This window comes from Theropithecus gelada, chromosome 2 (genome assembly GCF_003255815.1).
Source record: "Theropithecus gelada isolate Dixy chromosome 2, Tgel_1.0, whole genome shotgun sequence".
NCBI lineage: Eukaryota > Metazoa > Chordata > Mammalia > Primates > Cercopithecidae > Theropithecus > Theropithecus gelada.
Window position 1 is genome coordinate 194067177 of NC_037669.1, and position 25939 is coordinate 194093115.

Genomic DNA, 25939 nt, shown 5'->3' on the forward strand with positions numbered 1-25939 from the left:
GAATTGACACCTGATAGCTGATACCTTCTCAAAAAAGGAAGAAGGGCCGGGCGCAGTGGCTCTCGCCTGTAATCCTAGCGCTTTGGGAGGATTCTTCTATATATATAAGAAGGCCAAAATAACTTTAAAATGCAGACTGACTTTGAGAACCATTTCATAATGTACGCACACACACACCCACACAGCAGACAGGAATTAAAAACACAGCAGTTGCTGCTCTTTATGGTTTTAAAACTCTGATGGTGCCTGGAAATATAATTATAGGACAGTAATTGATGTTTATAGTATTTATACTGAATATAAATGTAAAATATATAATGTGTTTTAGAAAATTTCTCGTTAGAGGCTGGGCGCGGTGGCTCAAGCCTGTAATCCCAGCACTTTGGGAGGCCGAGGCGGGTGGGTCACGAGGTCAGGAGATCGAGACCATCCTGGCTAATATGGTGAAACCCCATCTCTACTAAAAAACACGAAAAACTAGCCGGCCGAGGTGGCAGGCGCCTGTAGTCCCAGCTACTCGGGAGGCTGAGGCAGGAGAATGGCCTGAACACGGGAGGCGTAGCTTGCAGTGAGCTGAGATCCGGCCACCGCACTCCAGCCTGGGCCATAGAGCGAGACTCCATCTCAAAAAAAAAAAAAAAAGAAAATTTCTCGTTAGAAATATTTACCTCAAGTAATTAGAATTTAAAATTTATAAATATGGAACACTAAATTGTTGTTCAATTCCAACGTATGAGAAATTCCTACGGAAGCACTAGTGTGGGGCTTCTATGAACCAGTTAGTATCAGTGCTCTCCTTTGATCTCAGGCCTGTAATCAGCCTTGACATTTTTCACTTGAAGACATTTTGAACTTTTTCTTATAGGGTTTCTCTGCTGGGCTGTTTGCATTCTACCATGACAAAGATGGAAATCCTCTCACTTCAAGATTTGCGGACGGCCTCCCACCTTTTAATTATAGGTATTTTTGTTGTTGTTGTTCTTGCTTTCCTCTTTTAGGAGGGTGCTAAGACTAGAATCTGAGAATCACAGCATATTAGATGCCATAAATAATAATGTCTTCATGGCAACCCTAAGGAAATTGTAGATATTAAAACAACATGGGATATAAGAGGCCATTTTATAGAAAACATAACTTGTGAGATAGGCAATATTACATGATGGTGTAAGTAAGGAGGAGAGAGATACCCACACACAAGGACCATTCTGAAGCTGCTAATTTGCAGTGCCTGCTTGCATTGAGGATATTCCTCAAAAGCATCATACCTTCCAGCCAGGCACAATGACTCATGGCTGTAATCCCAGCACTTTGGGAGGCCAAGCTGGGCTGATTGCTTGAGCCCACGAGTTCAAAACCTGCTGGGCAGCATGGCAAAACCCTGTCTCTACAAAAAAATACAAAAATTAGCCGGGCATGGTTGCATGCGCCTGTGGTCCCAGCTACTTGGGGTGCTGAGACAGAAGGATCAGTTGAGCTCAGGAGGTTGAGGCTGCCGTGTGCTGTGATCATGCATCTGCACTCCAGCCTGGGTGACAGGACAAGACCGTCTCAAGGAAAAAAAAGAGAAGCCTTCCAGTAAAAATGAAGATAATGGAGTAATACATTCAGTTGTTACAGATGTAAAGAATTGGATTTGGCTTTAACTGTATTTGGGGAAACTGTTAATCTTGAAGTATGAATGGTAAAGAGAGATTGGAGTGATTAATAAGGTAAAAGCTGTTTATTTTATTTTTTATTTTTTGAGACGGAGTCTCCCTCTGTCGCCCAGGCTGGAGCGCAGTGGCCAGATCTCAGCTCACTGCAAGCTCCGCCTCCCGGGTTCACGCCATTCTCCTGCCTCAGCCTCCCGAGTAGCTGGGACTACAGGCACCGCCACCGCGCCCGGCTAATTTTTTGTATTTTAGTAGAGACGGGGTTTCACCGTGTTGGCCAGGATGGTCTCGATCTCTTGACCTCCTGTCTCAGCCTCCCAAAGTGCTGGAATTACAGGCTTGAGCCACCGCGCCCGGCCAAAGCTGTTTATTTTCTGTCTGGCTTTGTTCACTGCTTATGTGTAAACATTGCCTTGCCATGGAAAAACAGGAATTAAAAATAATTTCTCTAAGGCATGGGTACATGAACAGATACGTGATAACAAATACAACAAAATGTTAATTACAGAATCTAGGTGAGCTGGTTATTGATTATAAGGGTGTTTATTAAACAATTCTTTTAATGTTTTGCATTTTTGAATTTTTTTTTTTTTTTGAGACAGAGTCTTGCTGTGTCACCCAGGCTGGAATGCTGTGGCATGATCTCCGCTCACTGCAAGCTCCGCCTCCTGGGTACACGCCATTCTCCTGCCTCAGCCTCCCCAGTAGCTTGGATTACAGGCGCCTACCACCTCGCCTGGCTAACTTTTGTATTTTTAGTAGAGACAGGGTTTCACCATGTTGGCCAGGCTGGTCTCAAACTCCTGACCTCAGGTGATCCGCTGACCTCAGGTGATTCGCCTGCCTCAGCCTCCCAAAGTGCTGGGATTACAGGCATGAGCCACCACACCTGGCCTATGTTTGAAATTTTTATGAAACAGTATTGGAAAAGAAAACCGTCTTTATGTTTTCTGTTGTTTTGCTGAGAATGAGAAATTTATAGGGAAAATGGTAGAAGTAGTCTAGGGAATAAGCCAGAAAAAAAAATGACTTAGGTTACAGGGAAAAATAAAAATTGATGTCCATTGTAATTTTCTATAATAGATAAATATGTTACTTTTGTAGCAGTGCTTTTATGTATGCAGGATAGATTTCCCAAACTGGGATTGCCGATTTAAAATCTGTTTACACTATAAATTTTAATAGAAACTGCCATGTTACATTTTTTTTTAAAAAAGGTATAGCAAAGCACATTCCCACCAGATGTGTATGAGTGCTCTTGTTACCACTTTATCAGTATTGGATATTATAGATCTTTTTTATTTTTTAAGCCCAATTTGATGGATTAAAAGATGGTATCTCATTGTTGTATTTCCAGGACTATAGTGTGGTTTTAGCCATTGGCATTTTCTCTTTGTACACTGCCTATTTATTTTCCTTGTCCAGTCTTTTAGGTTAATTTTCCCTTTCTAATCACGTTGTAGAAGTTCTTTATAAATTAGAGATATTACTCCTTTTTCATGCTTATTATAAATATTTCTCCTGGTTGTTTATTTTTTTACTTCATTTATCATACTTTTGCCATGTATAGAAAAGTTTTTTTTTTTTTTTTTTTTTTTGAGATGGAGTCTCGCTCTGTCACCCAGGCTGGAGTGCAGTGGCCGGATCTCAGCTCACTGCAAGCTCTGCCTCCCGGGTTCACGCCATTCTCCTGCCTCAGCCTCCCGAGTAGCTGGGACTACAGGTGCCTGCCACCTCGCCCGGCTAAGTTTTTGTATTTTTAGTAGAGACGGGGTTTCACTGTGTTAGCCAGGATGGAAAAGTTTTTAAGTTTTTTATCATTAAATTTATCTTTTTTTTTTTTTCTTTTTTGAGATAGAGTCTCACTATATTGCCCAGGCTGGTCTCGAACTCCTGGGCTCAGGCAAGCTTCCTGCCTCAGTCTCTCAAGCAGCTTGGACTACAGTCACGTGCCACTGTACCCAGATGTTTTTTTCTTTGTTGCTTAAGGCCTCAAAAGATTGTAAAAATATTCTCCTAAATTTATTCCAGTACATTATTATTTGATTTATTCACATTTATAGCTTCAATGCATTTGAAAATTTTTTTGATTTATGTATTTTGGGATTCTTTTGTAAGGTGCATATATGTTTATAATTGTTATATCTTTATGCTGGATTTAACCCTTTTTTTTTTTTTTTTTTGAGGCAGGGAGGGTCTCACTCTGTTGCCCCGGCTCAGTGCAGTGGCACAATCACGATCATGGCTTACTGCAGTGTTGATCTTCCCAGGCTCAGGTGATCTTCCCACCTCAGCCTCCTGAGTAGCTGGGACTACGGGAGTGTGCCACCATGCTCATCTAGTTTTTTATTTTTATTTTAAATTTATTTTATTATTATTTTTTGAGACGGAGTCTCACTCTGTTACCCAGGCTGGAGTGCAGCGGCGTGATCTCGGCTCACTGCAACCTCCACTTCCCAGGTTCAAGCGATTCTCCTGCCTCAGCCTCCTAAGTAGCTGGGATTATAGGCATGGGCCACCACACCTGGCTAATTTTTGTGTTTTTAGTAGAGATGGAATTTCACCATGTTTGCCAGGTTTGGTCTCATACTCCTGACCTCTAGCGATTTGCCTCCCAAAGTGCTGGGATTACAGGTGTGAGCCACTGCGCCTGGCCTATGTAGTATATCTTTTTATCCTTTTACTTTCCAGCTATTTGTGTTCTTTAGTCTAAACTATATCTCTTGTAGATGTATAGTTAGAGCATGTTTTAAAATTCATTTTCCCAATTAACCCTGTTCTGCCTGCTACAGTGGCTGTCAGGTTACTGGTTTTCACCATGAGTGTGGGCTGTCGGTTTTCAAGGCTGCCCCAAAGCTGGAGAGCGGGCATGGAAACGCACCGCACTGCTCCTGTTCTACAGAGATTCGTCCATTTTTCATGAATAAATGCTTTCTGCATTGCTATAAATCTTTGATTAATTTCCAAAGTTTAAAAAGTTGATTTCACCAATTTGGGTAGTTTTCTCATTGCTTTCATAGAGGAGAGAAATTTGAGAGATTTTTACTCTGTCATTTTTGCTTATATCTTTCTGGAATTTATTTTTGTATGTGGTGAAAAAGGGATTTAACCTTTTTTTTTCTAAATGAATAATCAGCTTCACAGCACAGTTATTAGATACATTCTACTTTCCCACTAAATTAATATGGCATTTTGTTGGTTATGTTTCCTTATATCCTTGGATATCTGTGAACTTGCTTTCATTTTATCCTGTATACTTGTCAAAAGGAAGTAATTCATCATCTTAGCCAAGTGCTAGCTATGTGAACTTGAACAAGTTACTTCATCTCCCTGAACTTTTGTCTCTTTATCTGCAGAATAGTGATGAAAATCTCATAGGGTTGTTGAAAAGATGAAATTTGAAAATACTTATCAAGGCTAGGCCCAGTGGCTCACACCTGTAATCCCAGAGCTTTGACGGCTGAGGTGGAAAGATGGCTTGAGGCCAGGAATTCGAGGCCAGCTTTGGCAACATAGCAGACCTTGTCTCAACAAAAAATAAAAAATAAATTGAAAAAAATGTTTTGGACTGGATTTCATTCTGTCACCCAGGCTGGAGTGTAGCCATATGAACATAGCTCACTGCAGCTTTGAACTCCTGAGCTCAAGTGATCCTCTTGCCTCAGCCTCGTGAGTACCTGGGACTACAGGCATACACTACCATGCCTGGATTATTTTATTTTATTTTATTTATTTTGTTTTTGAGACAGGGTCTTGCTCTGTCACCCCATCTGGAGTGCAGTGGCACGAACATGGCTCACTGCACCGTCAACCTCCTGGGCTCAAGTGATTCTCTGACCTCAGCCTCCTGTGTAGCTGGGACCACAGGCCTGCACTACTGCGCCCAGCTAATTTTTAAATTTTTTGTAGAGACAAGGTCTTCCGGTGTTGCCTAGGCTGGTATCAAACTCCTGGGATCAAGCAATCTTCCCACCTCGGCCTGCTGAGGTGCTGGGATTACGGTGTGAGCCACTGCACCCAACCAAAAAATTAAATTTAAAAAAAGGTAGAAAGGAAAATACTTATCAAGTACTTTGCTTGGACTTGGTACATAGGAGGTTCTCAAATATTTTAATTTCATATTGATATTTATAAAGACTTTTTACAGTAAATGTAAATATTTTTACATTTAAAATGGTGAATTTTCAATAATAATTGTGTTTTAATTCTGTAATTACAGTCTTGGATTATATCAATGGAGTGATAAAGTAGTTCGGAAAGTGGAGAGATTATGGGATGTTCGAGATAATAAGATAGTTCGTCACACCGTGTATCTCCTGGTAACACCTCGTGTTGTTGTAAGTATTACCAAACTTCACGTCTCATGAGCCATCTGTTCTTTTCCTTTACTGTGGTCCTTTCTTTACTCATCATTATTGTTTAAGAACTTATAATATTTTAGAGCCTATAGTAGGAAAAGTCATATAAAGGCTGTGCAATAAAGCTACGGGCCACGAGAAATCTGAGGAAATGGAAACTTGTCAATGGCTCTCACGGCGCCTATCCCACCCAGTGCTTTAGGCCAGTGCCTCCTCTGTTGTGATGCCTCTTAGGACCACTGGTACTATTTCTATAATGACTGATCATTTTCTTTGGTGTCTGTATTAGTCAAGGTTCTCCAGAGAAACAGAACCAATAGGATGTGTGTATATATCATATATGTATACACAGAGAAAGAATATGAGAGAGGAGGGGAGGAAGAGATTTCTTTTTTTCTTTTTTTTTTTTTTTGAGACAGGGTCTCACTCTGTCACCCAGGCTGGAGTGTAGTGGTTTCAGCTCACTGCAACCTCTGTCTCCTGTGCCAAAGTGATCCTCCTACTTCTGCCTCCCAAGTGGCTGAGACTACAGGCACACACCACCATACACAGCTAATTTTGTTTATTTTTTTTGTAGTGATGAGGTCTCACTATGTTGCCCAGGCTGGTCTCAATCTCCTGGGCTCAAGTAGTCCTCCTGCCTCAGCCTCCGAAAGTGCTGGGATTACAGGCATGAGTCACCACACTTGGCCAAGAGATGACTTTCAAGGATTTGGCTCACATGACTGTGGATGCTTGGCGAGTTCAAATCTGATGGGATAGGCCAGCAGGCTGGAGACTCAGGGGAGAGTTGCCCTTGGAGTCCAAAGGCAGAATGACTTCTTGTTCAGGGGAGGTGGGTCTTTGTTCTCCTCCGACCTTCGCCTGGTTGGGTGAGGCCTACCCACATTATGGAAGGTGATCTTTTCTTCAGAGGCCACTGATTGCAATGTTACTCTCATTCAAGAAAACACCTTCACAGAAACATCCGGAATATCTGGGCCAAATATTTGGGTACCATGGCTATTCTCCTTTCCCCTTTTCCTTGATTTTGTACAGCTCTCTGACTTACAAAGTTTTGCACTGCTCTTGGGCTATTTCCCATCTCTGGAAATCTCTAACTAAAGGACAGATAGAACCCAGTGAGCAAGGTTTTATTCTACTGAGCAACTTTTTTTTTTTTTTTTTTGAGACAGTTTCCCTCTTGTCGCCCAGGCTGGAGTGCAGTGGCACGAGCTCGGCTCACTGCAACCTCTGCCTCCTGGGTTCAAGTGATTCTCCTGCCTCAGCCTCCCGAGTAGCTGGAATTACAGGCGCCCGCCACCATACCTGGCTAATTTTTGTATTTTTAGTAGAGACGGGGTTTTACCATGTTGGTCAGAGTGAGACCCTGTCTCAAAAAAAAAAAAAAAAAAAAAAAAGAAAGAAAAGAAAAAAGGAAATTTCATCCTCCCCTCATCTCATATTCATTCTTTCTCTGTGTGTACATATATGTAGATGTATACACACATCCTATTGGTTCTGTTTCTCTGGAGAACCTTGACTAATACAGACTCCAAATGATCAGTCGTTATAGAAATGGTACCACTAACCCTAAGATGTATCACAACAGAGGGAGCTCTGGTGACCTCAGGTGATCTGTCTGCCTCAGCCTCCTGAAGTGCTGTGATTACAGGTGTGAGCCACTGTGCCTGGCCAGAAGAGATTTTTTGAACAGCTAAAAGTGACAAACCTTTAGTTAGACTAAGAAGATGCAAATAACATAAGAAATGAAAGAGGAGACATTACAGCCGAAACCACAGACACACAAAGGATCATGAGAGACTATTATAAACAATTATATACCAACAAACTGTATAACCTAGAATAAATGAACAAATTCCTAGACAAATACAACTTATGAAGACTGAATCATGAAGAAATAAAAAATCTGAACAGACCAATAATGAGTAATGAGATTGAATCAGTAATAAAAGTCTGCCATCAAAGAGAAGCCCAGGACCAAGTTCACTGCTGAATTTCACTAAATGTTTAAAGAAGAACTAATAATCCAGTCCTTCTCAAACTTTTCCAAAAAATTGAGGAGGAGGGATTACTTCCAGACTCTTTTTACCAGGGCAGCAATACTCTAATAACAAATTTAGACAAGGCGATAAGAAAAGAAAATTACAGGCTAATATTCTTGATGAGCATAAGTACAAAAATTTTGCAACAAGATACTAACAAGCTGAATTCTACAACATGTTAAATAGGTCATCCATCATGATCGAGTGAAATTTATCCCCAGTGTGCAAGGATGGCTGAACATAGCAAATCAGTAACTGACAGAATGAAGGACAAAAACCATATGATCATCTCAATAGATGCAAAAAAATCATTTCACAAAATTCAGCATCTTTTTATGATTAAAAACTAACCAAATTAGGTCCAAAAGGAAGGTACCTCAGCACAATAAAGGCCATATAAGAGACACCCACAACAAACCTTATACTTATTAGTGAAAAATGGAAAGCCTTTCCTCCAAGATCTGGAACACTCTTACCACTTCTGCATAGTATTGGAAATCATCGCAAGAGCAGTCAGGCCATAGAAATAAATAAAAGGCATCCAAATAGGACTGGAAGAAGTGAAATAGTTTCTGTTTGCTGATGACGTGATCTTATATATAGAAAACCCTAGAGACTCCATCAAAAAATTGTGAGGATTAATAAATACAGTAAAAGTTGCAGGATACAAAATCAACACACAAAAATTAGTAGTATTCTATATACTAACAGAAAACTACCTGAAAAAGAAATCAAGAAAACAGTCTCATTTACCATAGCTACCCCCCACAAAAAAAAAACCAAAATTCTTAGGAATAAATTTAACTGGGGAAGTAAAAGACCTGTACACTGAAAACTAGATGAAATAAATTGACACAATAAATATAAAGGTATCCTGTGTTCATGGCGTAGAAGAATTAGTATTGTTAAAATGTCCATGCTACCCAAAACAGTCTACAGGTTCATTGCTATCCCTATCAAAATTCCAATGTCATTTTTCACAGAAGTAGAAAAAAAATCCTCAAATTCATATGGAACCACAAAAACACCGAAAAGAAAAAAAAAATAAAGCAATCGTGAGCAAAAAGAACAAAGCTGTTCAGGCAGTGTGATGCCTCCAGCTTTGCAGTATTTCAGACTGTACTGCAAAGGAATGGCCATTGGTCAACTGGCAAAGGAATGTTATGGTCCTGGCATAAAAATAGGCACATTGATGAATGGAACAGAATACATTATGATTATTGACTTGATTATGATTAACCAATTATGGTTAATTGATGTTTAATAAAGGTGCTAAGAATACACAATGGGAAAAAGTCTCTTCAATAAATGGTATAGGGAAAACTGGATGTCCATATGCAGAAAAATGAAATTTGACCTTTATCTCACACCATATACAAAAACCAACTCCAAATATATTAAATAAACTTAAGACCAGAAACTGTAAAACTAGTGGAAGAAAACATAAGGGGACGACTACATGACATTGGTTTGGGCAATGAGTTTTTGGATTGGACCCTAAAAGTACAGGCAACAAAAATAAAAGTGGACAAATGGGATTACATCAAACAAAGAAGCCTCTGCACGGCAAAGGAAACAAAAGTGTGAAGAGACAACCTAGAAATTGAGAGAAAATATTTGCAAGCTATACATTAGAAAAGGCGTTAATATACAAGAAATGCAAACAGCTGTGTAAGAATAGCCCATTTATCAATGGGCCAAGGACGTGAATAGACATTTCTCAAAAGAAGACATGCAAATTGTAAGCAGGTACATGAAAAAATGCTCAACATTACTAATCCTTAGGGAAATGAAAATTAAAAGCACAATGAGATGTCATTTTATGCCTGTCAGATGACTGTTATCAAAAAGATAAAGGAAGGCTCACTTTGGCAGCACAAAAACTAAAATTGGAATGATACAGAGAAGATTAGCATGGCCCCAGTGCAAGGATGACATGCAAATTCGTGAAGTATTCCATATTTTAAAAAGAAAAAAAAGATAAGAAGTGTTGGTGAGGATGTGGAGATAGTATAATTTAGTACAGCCATTACGGAAAACTGTAAGTTCTTCAAAAAACTAAAAATAGAATTACCATATGATCCAACAGTCCTTGTTCCATATTTACACAAAAGATTTGAAACCAGTTTGTTGAAGAGATGTTTGCACTCCTGTGTTCAGTGCAGCACTATTTACAGTAGCCACATTACGGAATCAGCCTAAGCGTCCATCAGCAGATGAATGACTAAAGAAAGTGTATTTTATACAGTTGACCCTTGAACAACATAGGTTGGAACTGCTCAGGTCCACTTATCTGTGGACTGTCTTCCACCTCTGCCACCCCTTAGACAGCAGGACCAACCCCTCCTCTTCATCCTCCTCAACGTGAAGACAAGGATGAAAACCTTTATGAGGACCGACTCCACTTAATGAACAGTGAATATATTCATTTTATTTTCTCTAGCTTTATTGTAAGAATACAGTACATAATACATAAAATATACAATATATGTGTGAATTGACTGTGCAGTTATTGGTGAGGCTTCTAGTCCACAGAAGGCTATTAATAGTTAAGTTATGGAGAAATCAAGTTATACACAGATATCGGCGGACTGCACAGGAAGTTGACACCACTAACACAATGTATTCAGCCTTAAAAAGGCAGGAAATTTTGTCATTTGTAACAACATGGGTGAAACTGGAGAACATGGTGCTAAAAAAGGAACAGAAAGACAAATACCTAATGTTTTCACATTTCATATGTGACATCTAAAACTACTGAACTCCGAAGCACAGGGTAGTGGTTATGGAGGCTGGGGTGGGGAAAATGGTGAGGGCCAAAGAGTGCAAAATCACAGACGGGAGTAACACTTTTTTTTTCTTTTTTTTTGAGATCTATTGCACAGCATGGTGAATATGGTTAATAATAGTGTATTGCACAGTTTTAAATTACTGAGAGTAAATTTAAATATTCTCACAGAAAATAAGTATTTGAAATGATGGCTGTATTAGCTTGATGTAATTATTTCACATTGTATTCATAAATCATAACATCATTCTGTTCTCCATAAATATATAGTTATAACTTGTCAATTTAAAATAAAATAAAAAATTTTAAATTGTTATTGACATGAGTTACAACTGTCAATCATCCTAGTCCATAACATTTTTTCACTATATGGTACAAAAGTGAAAATCTTCAGAGAGAAGAAAAGATGCTAAGAGAAGTAGTAATTTCCTAGCAAAGAAGAGTGTGACTGCATCAAAATATTTAATTATATTAAAAACCATATTTTAAAAAGAAATTCTCTTTTCTCAACGAAGTAAGTCTTTAATGTTAACTTATTGTATTCATGTGATGAGAAGTTTGCCACCATCTTAACAGTGCTTTTGTAACATATTTGTTTCCGATTTTTTTTCTGGTTCTTAGGAGGAAGCACGAAAACATTTTGATTGTCCAGTTCTGGAGGGAATGGAACTTGAAAATCAAGGTGGTATGGGTACTGAGCTCAACCATTGGGAGAAAAGGTTATTAGAGGTCAGTTTGTTTTTAAATTTTACTAGACTTTATTTAATGAAAATAATTCATAATTATGGTAAAAGTTATTCAAACAGGTTATAAACTGAAAAATGTTTAGGTCTCTTTACCCCTTCAGCTGTCCAGATGCACTTTCCAGGTATAATCACTCTTTACATTTTTTGTATATACTTTCATAAATGTTATGTATGTATGTGCAAACACATGCAGAATTGTTTATTTTTTAATGGGTTCACATATTTATGCAACTTTTTCACTTTTTCCAAGGCACTATAGGTGCTTCTGCTATAATGCAATGTATGCTTTCCTGAAAAACCTTTTTCTTCAAAATTGGACATGAAAAATAACAAGACTTGTAGGAAAAACAAGTAAACAGATCAATAACAGCAACAAATAAGTCATGTGGAACTCTGAGCTCAGTTTTAAAAAGACATTAGATTTTCAATAAATGAAGTCCTGTATCTACTCTAGTATTTTTTTAATTAAAATTTTTATATTTTTTAGAGACAGGGCCTCACTGTGTCATCCAGGCTGGAGTGCTGCAGCTGTTCACATGTACGATCATAGCACACTACAGCCTCGGACTCTTTTGGGCTCAAGCAGTCCTCCTGCCTCAGCCTCCCAAGTAGCTGGGACCACAGGCACACACCACTGCACCCAGCCTGCTCTAGTCTGTGTGTCTCTTTCTCTTTCTTTCTCTCTCTTTTCCTTCCTTCCCTCCCTTCCTTTCTTCCTTCCTTCCTTCCTTCCCTCCCCTTTCTTTCCTTTTCCTTTTCTTTTTCTCTTTCCTTTTCCTTTTCTTTTTCCTTTCTTTCCTTTCTTCTCTTTCTTTCTGTCTTACTTCACTTGTCCAGGCTAGAGTACAGTGGCATGATTTCAGTTCACTGCAGCCTCAACAGCCTGGGCTCAAATGGTTCTCCCACCTCAGCCTCCTGGGTAGCTAGGAATACAGGCATGTGCCACCACACCCAGCTAATTTTCTTTTTGTACTTTCAGTAGAGATGGTTTCACCATGTTGCCCAGGCTGACCCCAAACTCATGGACTCAAGCAGTTCACCCGCCTCAGCGGCCCGAAGTGTGGGGTTAGAGGCGTGCACGTCCGTGCCTGGCTACTCTAGCATTTCTTTACCTTCAGCATCAGCAGTAATAATAACCCATGGTAGCTGCATGGGGGATTGTAAATCTGCGTATTGAGGATGGGGTAAAATGTACATAGACTTGTGAGAATCATACAGTAAACATTTGCACGCAGAGTCGCTGGCTACACCGAGCAACACGTTGTACACAGTACAGCATTTTTGTATTGCTGTGTTTGGCTATCTTAGTATACTTTGTGTTTAGGCTTCATCACAAAATAGTCACATGCAGGGAAAATCAACGAACCAACGTGATTCCATGTTATATTGATGCCATTCCCTTATTTACTAATTTCACGTGAGCTCATTCACATGCAGAAACACATGCTTTCACAGAATAAACTGTATTCTTGGATCTACTCGTTTTTTCTATATGAATGTAGCATAACAGTTCTGTTAATGAACAATTATGGTTTAAATTTTGTATTTTAGAAAATGTAATGAGCAACTTATTTATATCTGTGATACCCCAGGATGGGGTTTCAGTTGGTGTTTTTAGGTTCAACTAAGCAGTCAAACCCACAGGACCTAATCAAGCCATGTTGAGAAAAGATTCCCTTAGCGAAGGATATTAGAAGGAACACCCAGCCCGCCAGCACGGTGGAGCCAGGCGTTCCTCTTGTGCTCCACATGGCAGTGGAGGGGCTGTCGTCTGTGCCTCTTCCCCTCCCCGTGCAGCTCAAGACCACAATAGACAGATGGGAGGACCAGCCTGGCTGAGAAAGATCATGTCCAAATAAGAACCAGTATCTTTTTATTTTTAGAGATCTGCTTAAATAGATAGTTGCAGCTTATATACATCATGCCTAAAGTTAATAAAATTATGGAAGGAATGAAATGAATGCTTGTGATTACTGTCAAAGTAACAATGATGGAAACTTACAGAAGACACGCACATTTCTTCTTTCCATGGGAAATTTGGCTTTTTTTTTTTCCTTAAGAAATTTTCTCAAGTGACTCCCTTAAGAAAGCTGAAGATTGGCCAGAAATGAAAGTTTGTGCCTTTCAGCAGAAGCTCTGAGAGTAGTAATGACATCAATTTCTCTCAAATCAATTTTGTGTCCTTGAACTATTTTTTTTTTTAAAGCATGGTATCACAGTACTTGAGATGGCCATCTGGTGTGCAATGGAAAGATTTAAAGAATACTCAGAACTGTCCAAAGATGAAATAAGCTCCGTCAGAGGCAGTGAAGTCCTCATCATTAGGTGACCTCCTGATAGGAATTGTATGATATGAATTAAAATTTTGGGTAGATGGTAGAGCTTGATGATGTTTTAGACCTTTCAAGGAAGTCCATTTACCCCGTGACTCTGTCACACTTGTTTTCATGTTAGCACATGTTTCTGTGATCACAGAGTTGAAGGTTATGAAAACATTTTCAGTGTCATTCAGACAGCGGTTCTCCCTGACCCAAAATTATCTGTGCGTTTGCCTCATTCACCCACTTTGCTTACCTGGAGAGTATAATATTTCTGTAGTGTTTCTGTTTCCATATAGATTTATCTTGATTCATCACAGAGTTCTAAATGCCAGTTGCCTGCCATTCCAAGGGAATCGTACACAGTGGAAACACTTAGGGCAGAAAGTAGATTTCACTTCAAGGTTCGGTCTAGTCATTTTAAAAGTTTATGTATTTCACCACTTTTAAATGAATGTCTTGTCAGCCTCTCACAGTTGGAATATTTTAAATATATATATCAGAGGAATTACAGAAAGTATTAGGAGTTGCAGAGAATCTCGTTTTCCAGTTAAACTCTGTTGGTGATTTTCAGAACGAAGCGATGACTGGTTCTCACACTCAGAATCGAGTACTCTCTCGGATCACTCTGGCGTTAATGGAGGACACTGGGTAAGACAGCTGTGACAATGGGATATGAATTGTTTATTAAAATGAAATTAATACTGAGCTCATAGCTTAAGAAAATGTTGACATTTTATGCTGAAGCAAAATATACTTATTAATTATTTGAATCTTGTACAGTTAGCTGTCCATTATTCATACCAACTCCATTCATTCATTCAATAAATACTTTTGTTGGTTGTTTGTTTTAAAATAGGATCTCACTCCTGTTGCGCAGGGTAGAGTGCAGTGCCAGTCTGGACTCACTAATCCTGGACTTCCCGGGCTCAAGCAATCCTCCCACCTCAGCTTCCTGAGTAGCTGGGACTACAGGCACGTGCCACTGTGCCTGGCTAATTTTTTGTATTTTAAATAGAGATGGGGTTTTGTCATGTTGCCCAGGTTGTTCACAAACTTCTGGGCTCAAATGATCCACCCACCTTGACCTCTCCCAAAGTGCTGGGATTACAGGCCTGAGCCACCTCACCTGGCCACAATAAATGTTTGAGGCCCTGAGACATAGTACTAATTAGGACAAAATCCCTGATATTATTTGTTTTCGAATAAGCAGAGGCTGAGCCAATATCAAGAAAAGACCAAATAATTTTTAAATTACTTTTTTTTTTTTTAAAATAAAACAGTGGAACTTTCAGGTGAAGCCATGAAATACTGTTTAGTTTATTTTTTTAAGTAGAGACAAGGTCTCACTATATTGCCCAGGCTGGTCCCAAACTCCTGGGCTCAAGCAAGCCTCCTGCCTTGGCCTCCCAAAGTGCTAGGATTACAGGAATGAGCCACCATGCCTGGCAGAAATACTGTTTTTACATGAAATCTTTTATACAACCCCTACATATCAAAAAAAATTAAAGCTGCTTTAGTAGAAGCATTGTTACCTCTTACTCTTTCTAAGACAGTCTGAGAGAAAATTAGAAAATTGAATCAAATTTGAAAATTAATGGCAGAGGTGCCATTAAAACCATGAAAATTGTTGACACTACCTTCACTGTTGAGAGGTCAAAGAGGTGTAAGGATTTAAACATATAGAGGTTATTCTTTTTTTTTTTTTTTTTTTGAGACGGAGTCTTGCTTTATCACCCAGGCTGGAGTGCAGTGATGTGATCTTGGCTCACTGCAACCTCCACCTCTCAGGGTCAAGCGATTCTCCTGCCTCAGCCTCCTGAGTAGCTGGGACTACAGGTGTGCATCACCACACCCGGCTAATTTTTATATTTTTAGTATAGATGGGGTTTCGCCATGTTGGCCAGGCTGGTCTGGAACTCCTGACCTCGGGTGATCTGCCCACAGTGCTGGGATTATAGGCATGAGCCACCGTGCCCAGCATATCTCATTGAGTTTTATGAGACTTAAATGAGTTAATATTTGTAAAGCCCTTTTGTACAGTGCTTGGCACACTGTAAGTGCCAACTAAGTGTGAGCATTATACAAAAAACCGAGCTAAAGACTCATGAAACAAGACTTACTCTTGCTGCCTCAGTGCAGTCCTTTATCGTATTGAGTTTTTAAAGAGAGAGAAATGTTAATCAAGATCTGCTAAGTGGATTTCACAACTCACTAATACTACTCAGAAACCCCTGTTTCTAAAGCCCCCTCTACTCCCTCACTAGTGCTCATTCTTCTGAGTTTAGCTAAAGTTGCTTCCTCAGAAAAACCTTTCCGAATTCTTCAGACTAACTTAGGTTTTTCTGTTACTATGTTCCTGTTAGCATCATATACTTCTCCTTTGGAATACTCATCACACTTCAAATGTTTTGTTTTAGTATCTGTCTTCTCTACTAGATCATGATCTTCATGAGAGCAGTTTCTGTGTTTACTACTGTAGCCTTCATTTAACAAAGTGCCTACCATGTGACAAATGCTTAATAACTGTTGACTGCTAATACGGAAAGAGCTGCAAAGAAACGGTTATCAAGAGGGTCTCATGATGTGTAGCTGGAGTGCCCACCTGGTGATGGAATAACAGCGCTGATAGGATATTCTGCGCTCACCAACATGCACCTTCACAAAGGAGTCTACTTACTCTACACTTTATTCATAGGGCTAAGGGCTTCTGAGCCTGAGCACCTGCTAAAATAATTGTTAGTAGACAGCACTAGGGGCACTGTCACTGTCTGGACAGTTTGACCTTGCTGTGACACCAAGGTAGCTGGGAATGTAACTCACATTGTAGTTGCAGAAGTTGCAGGCATTTTGGCTTTGGAGCGCTGCGACTCCTTCAGCTTCTCTCTGAGTGAGAGCTTTGTTCTTTGACCGGAGAGAAGTTTTGGAAGATGCTACATTACATATTTGTTTGATTTTGTAGTAAGGTGATATAAGTGGAGGGGATAATTCTTATCTCCCCAACTTTTGAGCCTATTTTTTTTTCAATATTATTGTTTTTTATTACATTTTTTATTATAGAGGTGGGGTTTCACCACGTTGCCCAGGCTGGTCTCAAACTCCTGAGCTAAAGTGATCCACCCACCTTGGCCTCACTAAGTGCTGGGATTACAGGCATGAGCCACTGCGCCCAGCCCTGAGCCTATGTTTTTATTTGCTGTTTTGATAATGCTAAAGGAACAAAATATAATACATATAGGTAAGAGACTACTTTGTATAATTTTATAATTTTTGCAAGCTAATCTTGTCTCTGAAAATAAATACAAACTAAAACAAACTGATTGCCTTCGATTAAATTTGTCTGGAAACTCAGTCAGTACTTTCTTTTTTCTGTTGTTAGAACTTTTTCTTTTGAGACAAGGTCTCACTCTATTTCCTGGGCTGGAGTGCCGTGGCATGATCCTGGGCGGAGGTGATCCTGCCACCTCAGCCTCCCAGGTAGCTGAGACTGTAAGTACACACCACCGCACACCTGGCTAACTTTTTGTATTTTTAGTAGAGACAGGGTCTCACCATGTTGGCCAGGCTGGTCTCGAACTCCCAACCTCAAGTGATCCAACCACCTCAGCCTCCCAAAGTGCTGGGGTTACAAGTGTGAGTCACCGCACCCAGCTAGGACATTTAAAAAGTATTGGACATAGGCTGGGCACAGTGGGTCATACCTGTAATCTCAGTGCTTTGGGAGGCCAAGGCGGGTGGATCACCTGAGGTCAGGAGTTCAAGACCAGTGTGGCAAACATGGTGAAACCCCGTCTCTACTAAAAATGCAAAAATTAACCAGACATGGTGGTGGGTGCCTGTAGTCCCAGCTACTCAGGAGGCTGAGGCAGGAGAATCACCTGAACCCAAGAGGCAGAGCTTCCGGCGAGCCGGGATCGTGCCACTGTACTCCAGCCTGGGTGACAGAGCAAGACCCTGTCTCAAAGTAAAATAAAGTGAAAATTACAATAGAAACGTGTTTTGTTGTGTTATGTAAAAATGTAAAAGTATTTAATACCTCATCATAAGCCTGGTTATTGAATCCCTGTGTAGCAGTCCCTGCTCTGCAAGAATCATCACTTATGGTGGTGGCCTCCAAAGTCTTTCTCAAGGTCCTAAGGTGCTCGCTGTTGAGATTCTCAGTTGTTATGCTAGAGTTGTTTTTAAAAGGACAGCAATAAAAGTTGCTTTGTTTTTTATTCCACAGCTGGTATAAAGCAAATTACAGCATGGCTGAGAAGTTAGACTGGGGCCGAGGAATGGGCTGTGACTTTGTCAGGAAGAGCTGTAAATTCTGGATTGATCAGCAGAGACAAAAGTAAGAATGCATTTCCTCACAGTGTCATTGATTACACAGTTCCTTTCTGATTTTATGCTTTATCCCAAGCCTAAAATGCTAACTATTTTCAAAATGTAGTCTGAGCAGTTCAATTTTACAATATATAGAAAACCACCTGTAGATGGTTGGTAGTAAGATTGTAAGAAGTAGCTGAGTATTGTTTTTAATCATATACTAAAGAGATCCACAGTGAGGGGCCCAGAGCCATGAACGTTTCTGTTCAGCTTATTATAACTCATAAATATATATATTTTACAAACCTTTTGTTTCCTCTGTCGTTTGTGTTGTTTTCTTCAGAGAATGCACCTGTAAGTATAGATGCAAATATTGATTCAGTATCAAAAAAAGGCACTTTTGAATAGGAATTTCCAAATCCAGATGCGTATCATAATCACCTAGCAAGCTTTTAAAAAATACAGAGTAAGTTTGACATCTATCTGTATATCATCTATACAGACATATATCATACATACATACAATACAGACATATATCAGACATATATACAATACAGACATATACATATATACAATACAGACGTATACATATATTCAATAAGACATATATCAGACATATATACAATACAGTTGTTCTTTGGTAACCATGGAGGATTGCTTCCAGGACTCCACAGATAACAAAATCCATAGATGCTTACATAAAAGTTCCTTATATAAAATGGAATAGTATTTGCATATAACCTGTGTATGTCCTCCTGTATACTTTAAATTACCTCTAGGTTATTTATAATACATAATACAATATAAATGCTATGGGAATAGTTGTTATACTGTATTGTTTAGGGAAAAATGACAAGGAAAAAAGTGCCCATGTTCAGTACAGATGCAAACATCCTTTTTTCCCTGAATTTTTCTTTTCTTTTTTTTAAATTTTGAGACAGAGTCTCACTCTGTTGCCCAGGCTGGAGTGCAGTGGCGCAATCTCAGCTCACTGCCACCTCTACCTACCAGGTTCAAGCGATTCTCGTGCCTCAGCCTCTTGAATAGCTGTGATTATAGGCGTGCGCCACCACTCCTGGCTAATTTTTGTATTTTTAGTAGAGACGGGATTTTGCCATCTTGGCCAGGCTGGCTCACGCCTGTAATCCCAGCACTTTGGGAGGCCGAGCCGGGTGGGTCACTTGAGATGAGGAGTTCAAGACCAGCCTGGCCAACATGGTGAAGCCCCATCTCTACTAAAAATATAAAAATTAGCCAGGTATGGTGGCGGCGCCTGTAACCCCAGCTACTCAGGAGGCTGAGGCAGGGAACAGCTTGAATCCAGGAGGCAGAGGTTGCAGTGAGCCGAGATCGCACCATTGTACTCCAGCCTAGGTGACAAAGTGAGGCTCTATCTCAAAAAAGACAAAACAACAACAACAACAAAAATGTTATGTGAATGAATTCATATTGTATGTGAACTTTTGGGCATGGCTTTTTTTACTCAGCATAATTCTCTGGAAATTCATCCAGGTTGTTGTATATATCAATAATTTGACTTTTTGTGGCTGATTAATATTTCGCAGTGTGATATACCACAGTTTGTTTAAACATTCACACTTTGAAGGACATCTGGATTGTTTCCAGTTTTGGGCTATTATGAATGAAGTTGCTATAAACATCTATGTACAGGTTTGTGTGTGAACATATATCTTTATTTTTCCAGAAAAAGTGCCAGGAATGCAGTTGCTGGCTCATTAAGTAATTGCAAGTTTAGTTTTGTAAGAAACTGCCAAACTTTTTAATTCCTAGCAGTGACGTGTAAGTGATATAGTTTCTCCACGTTTGCCAGCATTTGGCGTTGTCATGATTTTTTGTTTAATCCATTCTGATAGGAGTGTAGTGATATTTTATTTTGGTTTTAATTTGTGTTTCCCTAATGTCTAATGATGTTGAACCGCTTTTCATGTGCTTACTCGCTAATTATATATCCTCTTTGGCAAACTGTCTCTTCATCTTTTTTTTTTTTATTTTTGAGACAGAGTTTCGCTCTGTTGCCCAGGCTGGAGTGCAGTGGTACAATCTTGGCTCACTGTAACCTCTGCCTCCTGGGTTCAAGCGATTCTTCTGCCTCAGCCTCCAGAGTAGCTGGGACTACAGGCACATGCCACTATGTCCGGCTAATTTTTGTATTTTTAGTAGAGATGGAGTTTTACCATGTTGGCCAGGCTGGTCTCAAACTCCTGACCTCGTGATCCACCCACCTCAGCCTCTGAAAGTGCTAGGATTATAGGCATGAGCCACCACACCCAGCCTCTTCATCTCTTAAGCCAATTTTCTAATTGGATTGTTTTTTACTGTTGAGTTTTGAGAGTTCTTCATGTATTCTGGGTAGTAGTCCTTTGTCAGATATGTGGTTTGCAAATATTTTCTCCCAGTTCATAGCTTGTCTTTTTATCCTTTTAACAGGGGCTTTTGTAGGGCAAATGGTTTTAGTTTTGACGAAGTCCAGAATTTCAGTTTGTCCTCTTATTGTGTCTTTGACGTCAAGTCTAAGAAGTCTTTGCCAAGCTCTAGATCTTGAAAGTTTTCTTACGTTTTTTTCAAAAGTTTTATAGTTTTACACTTTACATTTAAGTCCATGATTCATTTGACTTACGTTTTGTATAAGGTGGGAGACTTAGATCAAGGTTTGTTTTTTTGTATACAGATGGGCAATTGCTTTAGCACCATTTGTTGGAAAGGCTGTCTTTCCTTCATGGAATTGCTTTCGTGCCTTTGGCAGAAACAATCAGTTGGGTGTATCTGTTTCTGTTTCTGGGTTTTCCGTTCTGTTCCAGTGATCCCCGTGTTTGTGCCTCCACCAGTAACACACAGCCCTTAATTACTATAATTATTTAGTAAGTCTTGAAATTGGGTAGACTGCTTCTTTCCACTTTATTTTAAAATTGTTGGGCCGGGCGCGGTGGCTCAAGCCTGTAATCCCAGCACTTTGGGAGGCCGAGACGGGCGGATCACGAGGTCAGGAGATCGAGACCATCCTGGCTAACACGGTGAAACCCCGTCTCTATTAAGAAATACAAAAAACTAGCCGGGTGAGGTGGCAGGCGCCTGTAGTCCCAGCTACTCGGGAGGCTGAGGCCGGAGAATGGCGTGAACCCGGGAGGCGGAGCTTGCAGTGAGCTGAGATCTGGCCACTGCACTCCAGCCTGGGCGACAGAGCGAGACTCCGTCTCAAAAAAAAAAAAAAAAATTGTTCTGGCTGTTTTGGTTCCTTTGCATTTCCATATACATTTTACAATAATCTTGTCTGTATCTGCCAAAAAACTTGCAGGGATTTTGCTAGGAGCTGCATTAACCCTGTGTGTCAATTTGAGGAGAATTGACATTTTTACTGTGTTGAGTTTTCCAATCCATAAACATGGGAGAAAACATTCAGTCTTTCATTATTAAATGTAATGTTAGCTGCAGATTTGTATACATGTTCTTTATACATGTTTTTATACATGTTCTTTATCTTTTATACATGTTTTATACATGTTAAGAAAGTAGCTCTCTATTCCTATGTGTCTGAGAGCTTTAATCGTGAATGGATATTGCCTTCTGTCAAATGCTTTTTCTACTTTAGCTGATATGCATAATCATGTGATTTTTTTCGCCTGTTAATATGGTGGATTTCATTGGTTGATTTTCAAATATTAAATCACCCTTGCATTCCTGGAGTAAACCCCACTTGGTCATGGCATATAATTATTTCTATATGTTGCTGAATTCTATGGACTATTATTTTGTTGTGGATTTTGGTTTCTGTATTTGTGATGAATACAGATCTGGAGTTTTCTCTTTTTTCCCCAATTATTTTCCCTTTAATTAATCAGTATGGCTCTCAGAACAATTATGTCAGTTAAACTTGATCTTTTTCAAATCTGACACATTTTGAAAAACAGATATATCCTTCCAGTAAGAGAGATTTAAAAAATAATAGAAGAAAAGTTATGAAATACATAATAATTATTACTAAATGAGCAAATAATGGGCTCCCCTGTCATACTTAATATTGGCTTAATTTAAATTATTATTTATGGCCAGACATGGTGGCTCACACTTGTAATCCTAGCACTTTGGGAGGCTGAGGCAGGCTGATTGCTTGAGCCCAGGAGTTCAAGACTAGCCTGGACAACATGGCGAAAGCCCATCTCTACAAAAATGTACAAAAATGAGGTGGGTGTGGTGGCACATGCCTGTAGTCCCAGCTACTCAGGAGACTGAAGCAGGAGGATCACTGGAGCCCAGAAGCTTGAGGCTGCAGTGAGCTATGACTATACCACAGCACTCCATCCTGGGCAGCAGAGTAAGACCCCATCTCTAAATAAATAAATACATGATTTGTGTCATACTCTGAAGTAATAAATCCTAGGATATAATGAGGTGTTTATCATGCTTTATTTTTATTTTGACTTAGTTCAAAATATTTTTCTCTTTCTTTTAATTCAAAACTCTTGTGTCACTTCAAGTTCAAAATATTTTTAACTTTCTCTTAAGATTTCTTCTTTGACCACTGTATTATTTAAAAGTGCTTTGTTTAATTTCCAGCTATTTTGAGATGTTCCAGCTATCTTTCTGTTATTGATTTCTAGTTTAATTCCATTATTGTAAGAAAGCAAACCTTTTTCCTCAGCCTTTCGAGTAGCTGGGACTACAGGCGCACACCACCACACCTAGCTAAATTTTTATATTTTTGTAGAGACAGGGTTTCACTGTATTGCTCAGGCTAGTCTTGAACTCCTGGGCTCTAGCAGTCTGCCCACCTCTGCCTCCCAAAGTGCTGGGATTACAGTCGTGAGCCACTGTGCCCGGCCTATTTTTCTGTTCTTAATCTCGATTTTTGAGATTATTGATTTGAGATATTTCCTGTTTCTAATGTAGCTGTTTGTTGCTATACATTTTCCTCTCAGCATTTCTTTAGCTTTGTCTCACAAATTTCAATGTGTTTTTATTTTCATTTAGTTCAATGTATTTTTAAAAATTTTTCTTTGAGATTCTTCTTTGACCCATGGATTATGTAGAATTGTGTTGTTTGGTATACAAGTATTTGGACATTTTTCTGTTATTTTTTGTTGTTGAATTGTAGTTGGAGAATATATGCTGTATGATTTGAGTTATTTTAAATTTGTTCAGGTTTGTTTTATGGCCCAACATATGGTCTTATCTTGATATATGTTTTTTTATTTTTTTTATTTTTTTGAGATGGAGTTTCACTCTACCACCCAGGCTGGAGTGCAGTGGTATGATCTTGGCTCACTGCAGCCTCTGGTGCTGAGTTCAAGCTCTTCTCCTGCCTCAGCCTTCCAAGTAGCTGGGACTACCGGCGCCCGCCACCACGCCCGGCTAAGTTTTTGTATTTTTAGTAGAGATGGGGTTTCATCCTGTTTACCAGGCTGGTCTTGAACTCCTGACCACAGCTGATCCACCTGCCTTGGCTTCTTCCCAAAGTGTTGGGATTACGGGCGTGAGCCACCACGCCCAGCCAATCTTATACACGTTTCATGGGCACTTGAAAAGAACATACATTCTGACGCTGGGTGGAGTGTCGTGTAAATGTCAGTTACATCCTGTTGGTTGATGGTGTTAAGTCCTTGACGTTGGGTGGAGTGTTGTGTAAATGTCAGTTACATCCTGTTGGTTGATGATGTTAAGTCCTTCTGTATCCTTGCTGATTTCCTGCCTAGTTGGTCTATCAGTTGTTGAGAGAATTCACCACCACGTCAGTCTTCGAGTCCTGAAGTCCTTAACTAGTGTGAGTTCTCTCTACCCTTCAGAGTCTTCTTTTATTTCTTTAATTTACAGTGACTGGGTGTTTAGTTGTACTCAGAGGGAGGAATAGGAAAAGCCTCTTCTCTAGTCCATCTTCCAGGAATTCAGTGACTGGGTTTTAGTTGTACTCAGAGGGAGGAATGGGGAAAAGCCTCCTCTCTAGTCCATCTTCCAGGAATTCAGTGACTGGGTTTTAGTTGTACTCAGAGGGAGGAATGGGGAAAAGCCTCTTCTCTAGTCCATCTTCCAGGAATTCAGTGACTGGGTTTTAGTTGTACTCAGAGGGAGGAATAGGAAAAGCCTCTTCTCTAGTCCATCTTCCCGGAATTAGAAGTGGTACTTACATTTCTCTTTCTATATTTAAAAAAATTTCCCCTGGTGGGTCAGGTATGGTGTGGTGGCTCACACCTGTAATCCCAGCACTTTGGGAAGAGGGAAGATTGCTTGAGCCCAGGAGTTTGAGACCATGTTGCTTAGGCAACATGACCCTATCTCTACAAAGTAAAAAAATTAGGCTGGCATGGTGGCATGGTGGCATGGCCCTGTAGTCCCAGCTCCTTGGGGGCTGTGGTGTGAGGATCCCTTGAGCCCAGGAGATCACAGCTGTGGTGAGCTATGATCATGCCACTGCAATCCAGTGTGGGTGACAGCAAGACCCTGTTGCAAAAAAAAAAAAAAAAAAAGAAAGAAAGAAAAGAAAATGTTATTCTCATCTTTTCTTACCTGCGTTAGGTCATAAAGCAATTTAAATCACTTGTGGTTTCTACTAAGGAGTCTGACCTCTGGGTTGTAACCCTAATGTGAAGATAATAGGCAGTAGCCAGAAGCACCGGCAGCCACTCTGAGGACAGCTTGTTAACCCTGCACTACAGCCTGATCTGCCAGTTAGGGGTTCTCAAATTTTGCTGCTTATGAAAATCATCTAGAGAACTTGAAAAACTCTCCATACCCAGGTTACAAGTTAAATCATGACTGTGCTAAGAGCCAGGCACTAGCGTTGTGTGAGTTTGTTTTACTAAATTCCCGAGTGATCTTACTGTGTAATGGAGTTTGGGAACCACTGTCCCGGTGTGTCAGAGGAAGTCTGTAATTCACACTGCAGCGGCAAGAGCTCAGGGAGGTTTTTGTTCACTTTTCTGTTAACAGTTGCAACTCTGTTTATTCCCCTTTTGATCCCAATTATAGCATCACCTAAGACCTGAAACAGAAGGGACTTCTACTTCTTTATTCTTAAAAACTAAAGCCGTGGGTCCCTTGAATTCTCTTCTATCCTTTGATTCATAAGCCAGTGCCAGCAAGGCTTTTTTTTTAAGGTCCAAATAGTAAATGTTTTAGGTTTTGAGGGTTGTTACAATCTGTGTCACAACTACTTACCTCTGCTTTTATACAGCAAGAGGCAAAACCAATGGGCATGGCCATGTTCCTGTCATCTTCCCCATCTCTACAAAAAGCAAGTGAGCATGGTGGCACATGCTTGTAGTCCCACTTGCTTGGGAGGCTGAGGTGGGAGGATTGCTTGAGCCCAGAAGATCAGGGCTGCGGTGAGCTATGGTTGTGCGGTTGTGTCACTGCACTCCAGCCTGGGCAACGAGACCCTGTTTTAAAAACAAAAAATCGACAAGAAAGAAAGCAGACTGTGGTCAGGATTTGACCCAAGAGTTGAGTTTGCTGACCCCTGTCATAATCATTCAAATGTCCCACTTGGGAGCATTGAAGTTCAGAATCATTCACAGGATAGAAGCCATCTTCCGGCAGCACAGACCCAGTCTGCCTGTGTGTATGTTAGGGGTTCCAGTGTCTGCCTGTGTGTATGTTAGGGGTTCCAGTGTCTGCCTGTGTGTATGTTAGGGGTTCCAGTGCGGCCGTTCTTGAGCACAGGGGCCGATGCCTAACTTCTGGGCTTCGTCAACTGTGACTCTTCTCCATT

The 25939-nt window shown here is 40.1% G+C and overlaps 1 protein-coding gene, 1 non-coding gene and 1 pseudogene across 4 annotated transcripts in view; all 3 read left to right on the top strand.

Moving 5' to 3' along the window:
* Positions 1-25939, top strand: part of LOC112619643 — a 107692-nt pseudogene that overhangs the window by 33844 nt on the left and 47909 nt on the right. The window lies entirely within an intron of this gene.
* LMLN (leishmanolysin like peptidase) overlaps positions 1-25939 on the top strand; it is a 71142-nt gene that overhangs the window by 24287 nt on the left and 20916 nt on the right. The window contains exons 8-12 of one of the 2 annotated variants that reach the window (XM_025377728.1): positions 866-960; positions 5872-5989; positions 11465-11572; positions 14482-14558; positions 18133-18243. In XM_025377728.1, the coding sequence (XP_025233513.1) occupies positions 866-960; positions 5872-5989; positions 11465-11572; positions 14482-14558; positions 18133-18243 (509 nt within the window). The remainder of the gene's footprint in view (positions 1-865; positions 961-5871; positions 5990-11464; positions 11573-14481; positions 14559-18132; positions 18244-25939) is intronic. The other variant, XM_025377729.1, reaches the window with a different exon arrangement.
* LOC112619816 lies at positions 9917-10021 on the top strand. The gene has a single exon (XR_003118318.1). It is a non-coding gene; the product is annotated as a U6 spliceosomal RNA (small nuclear RNA).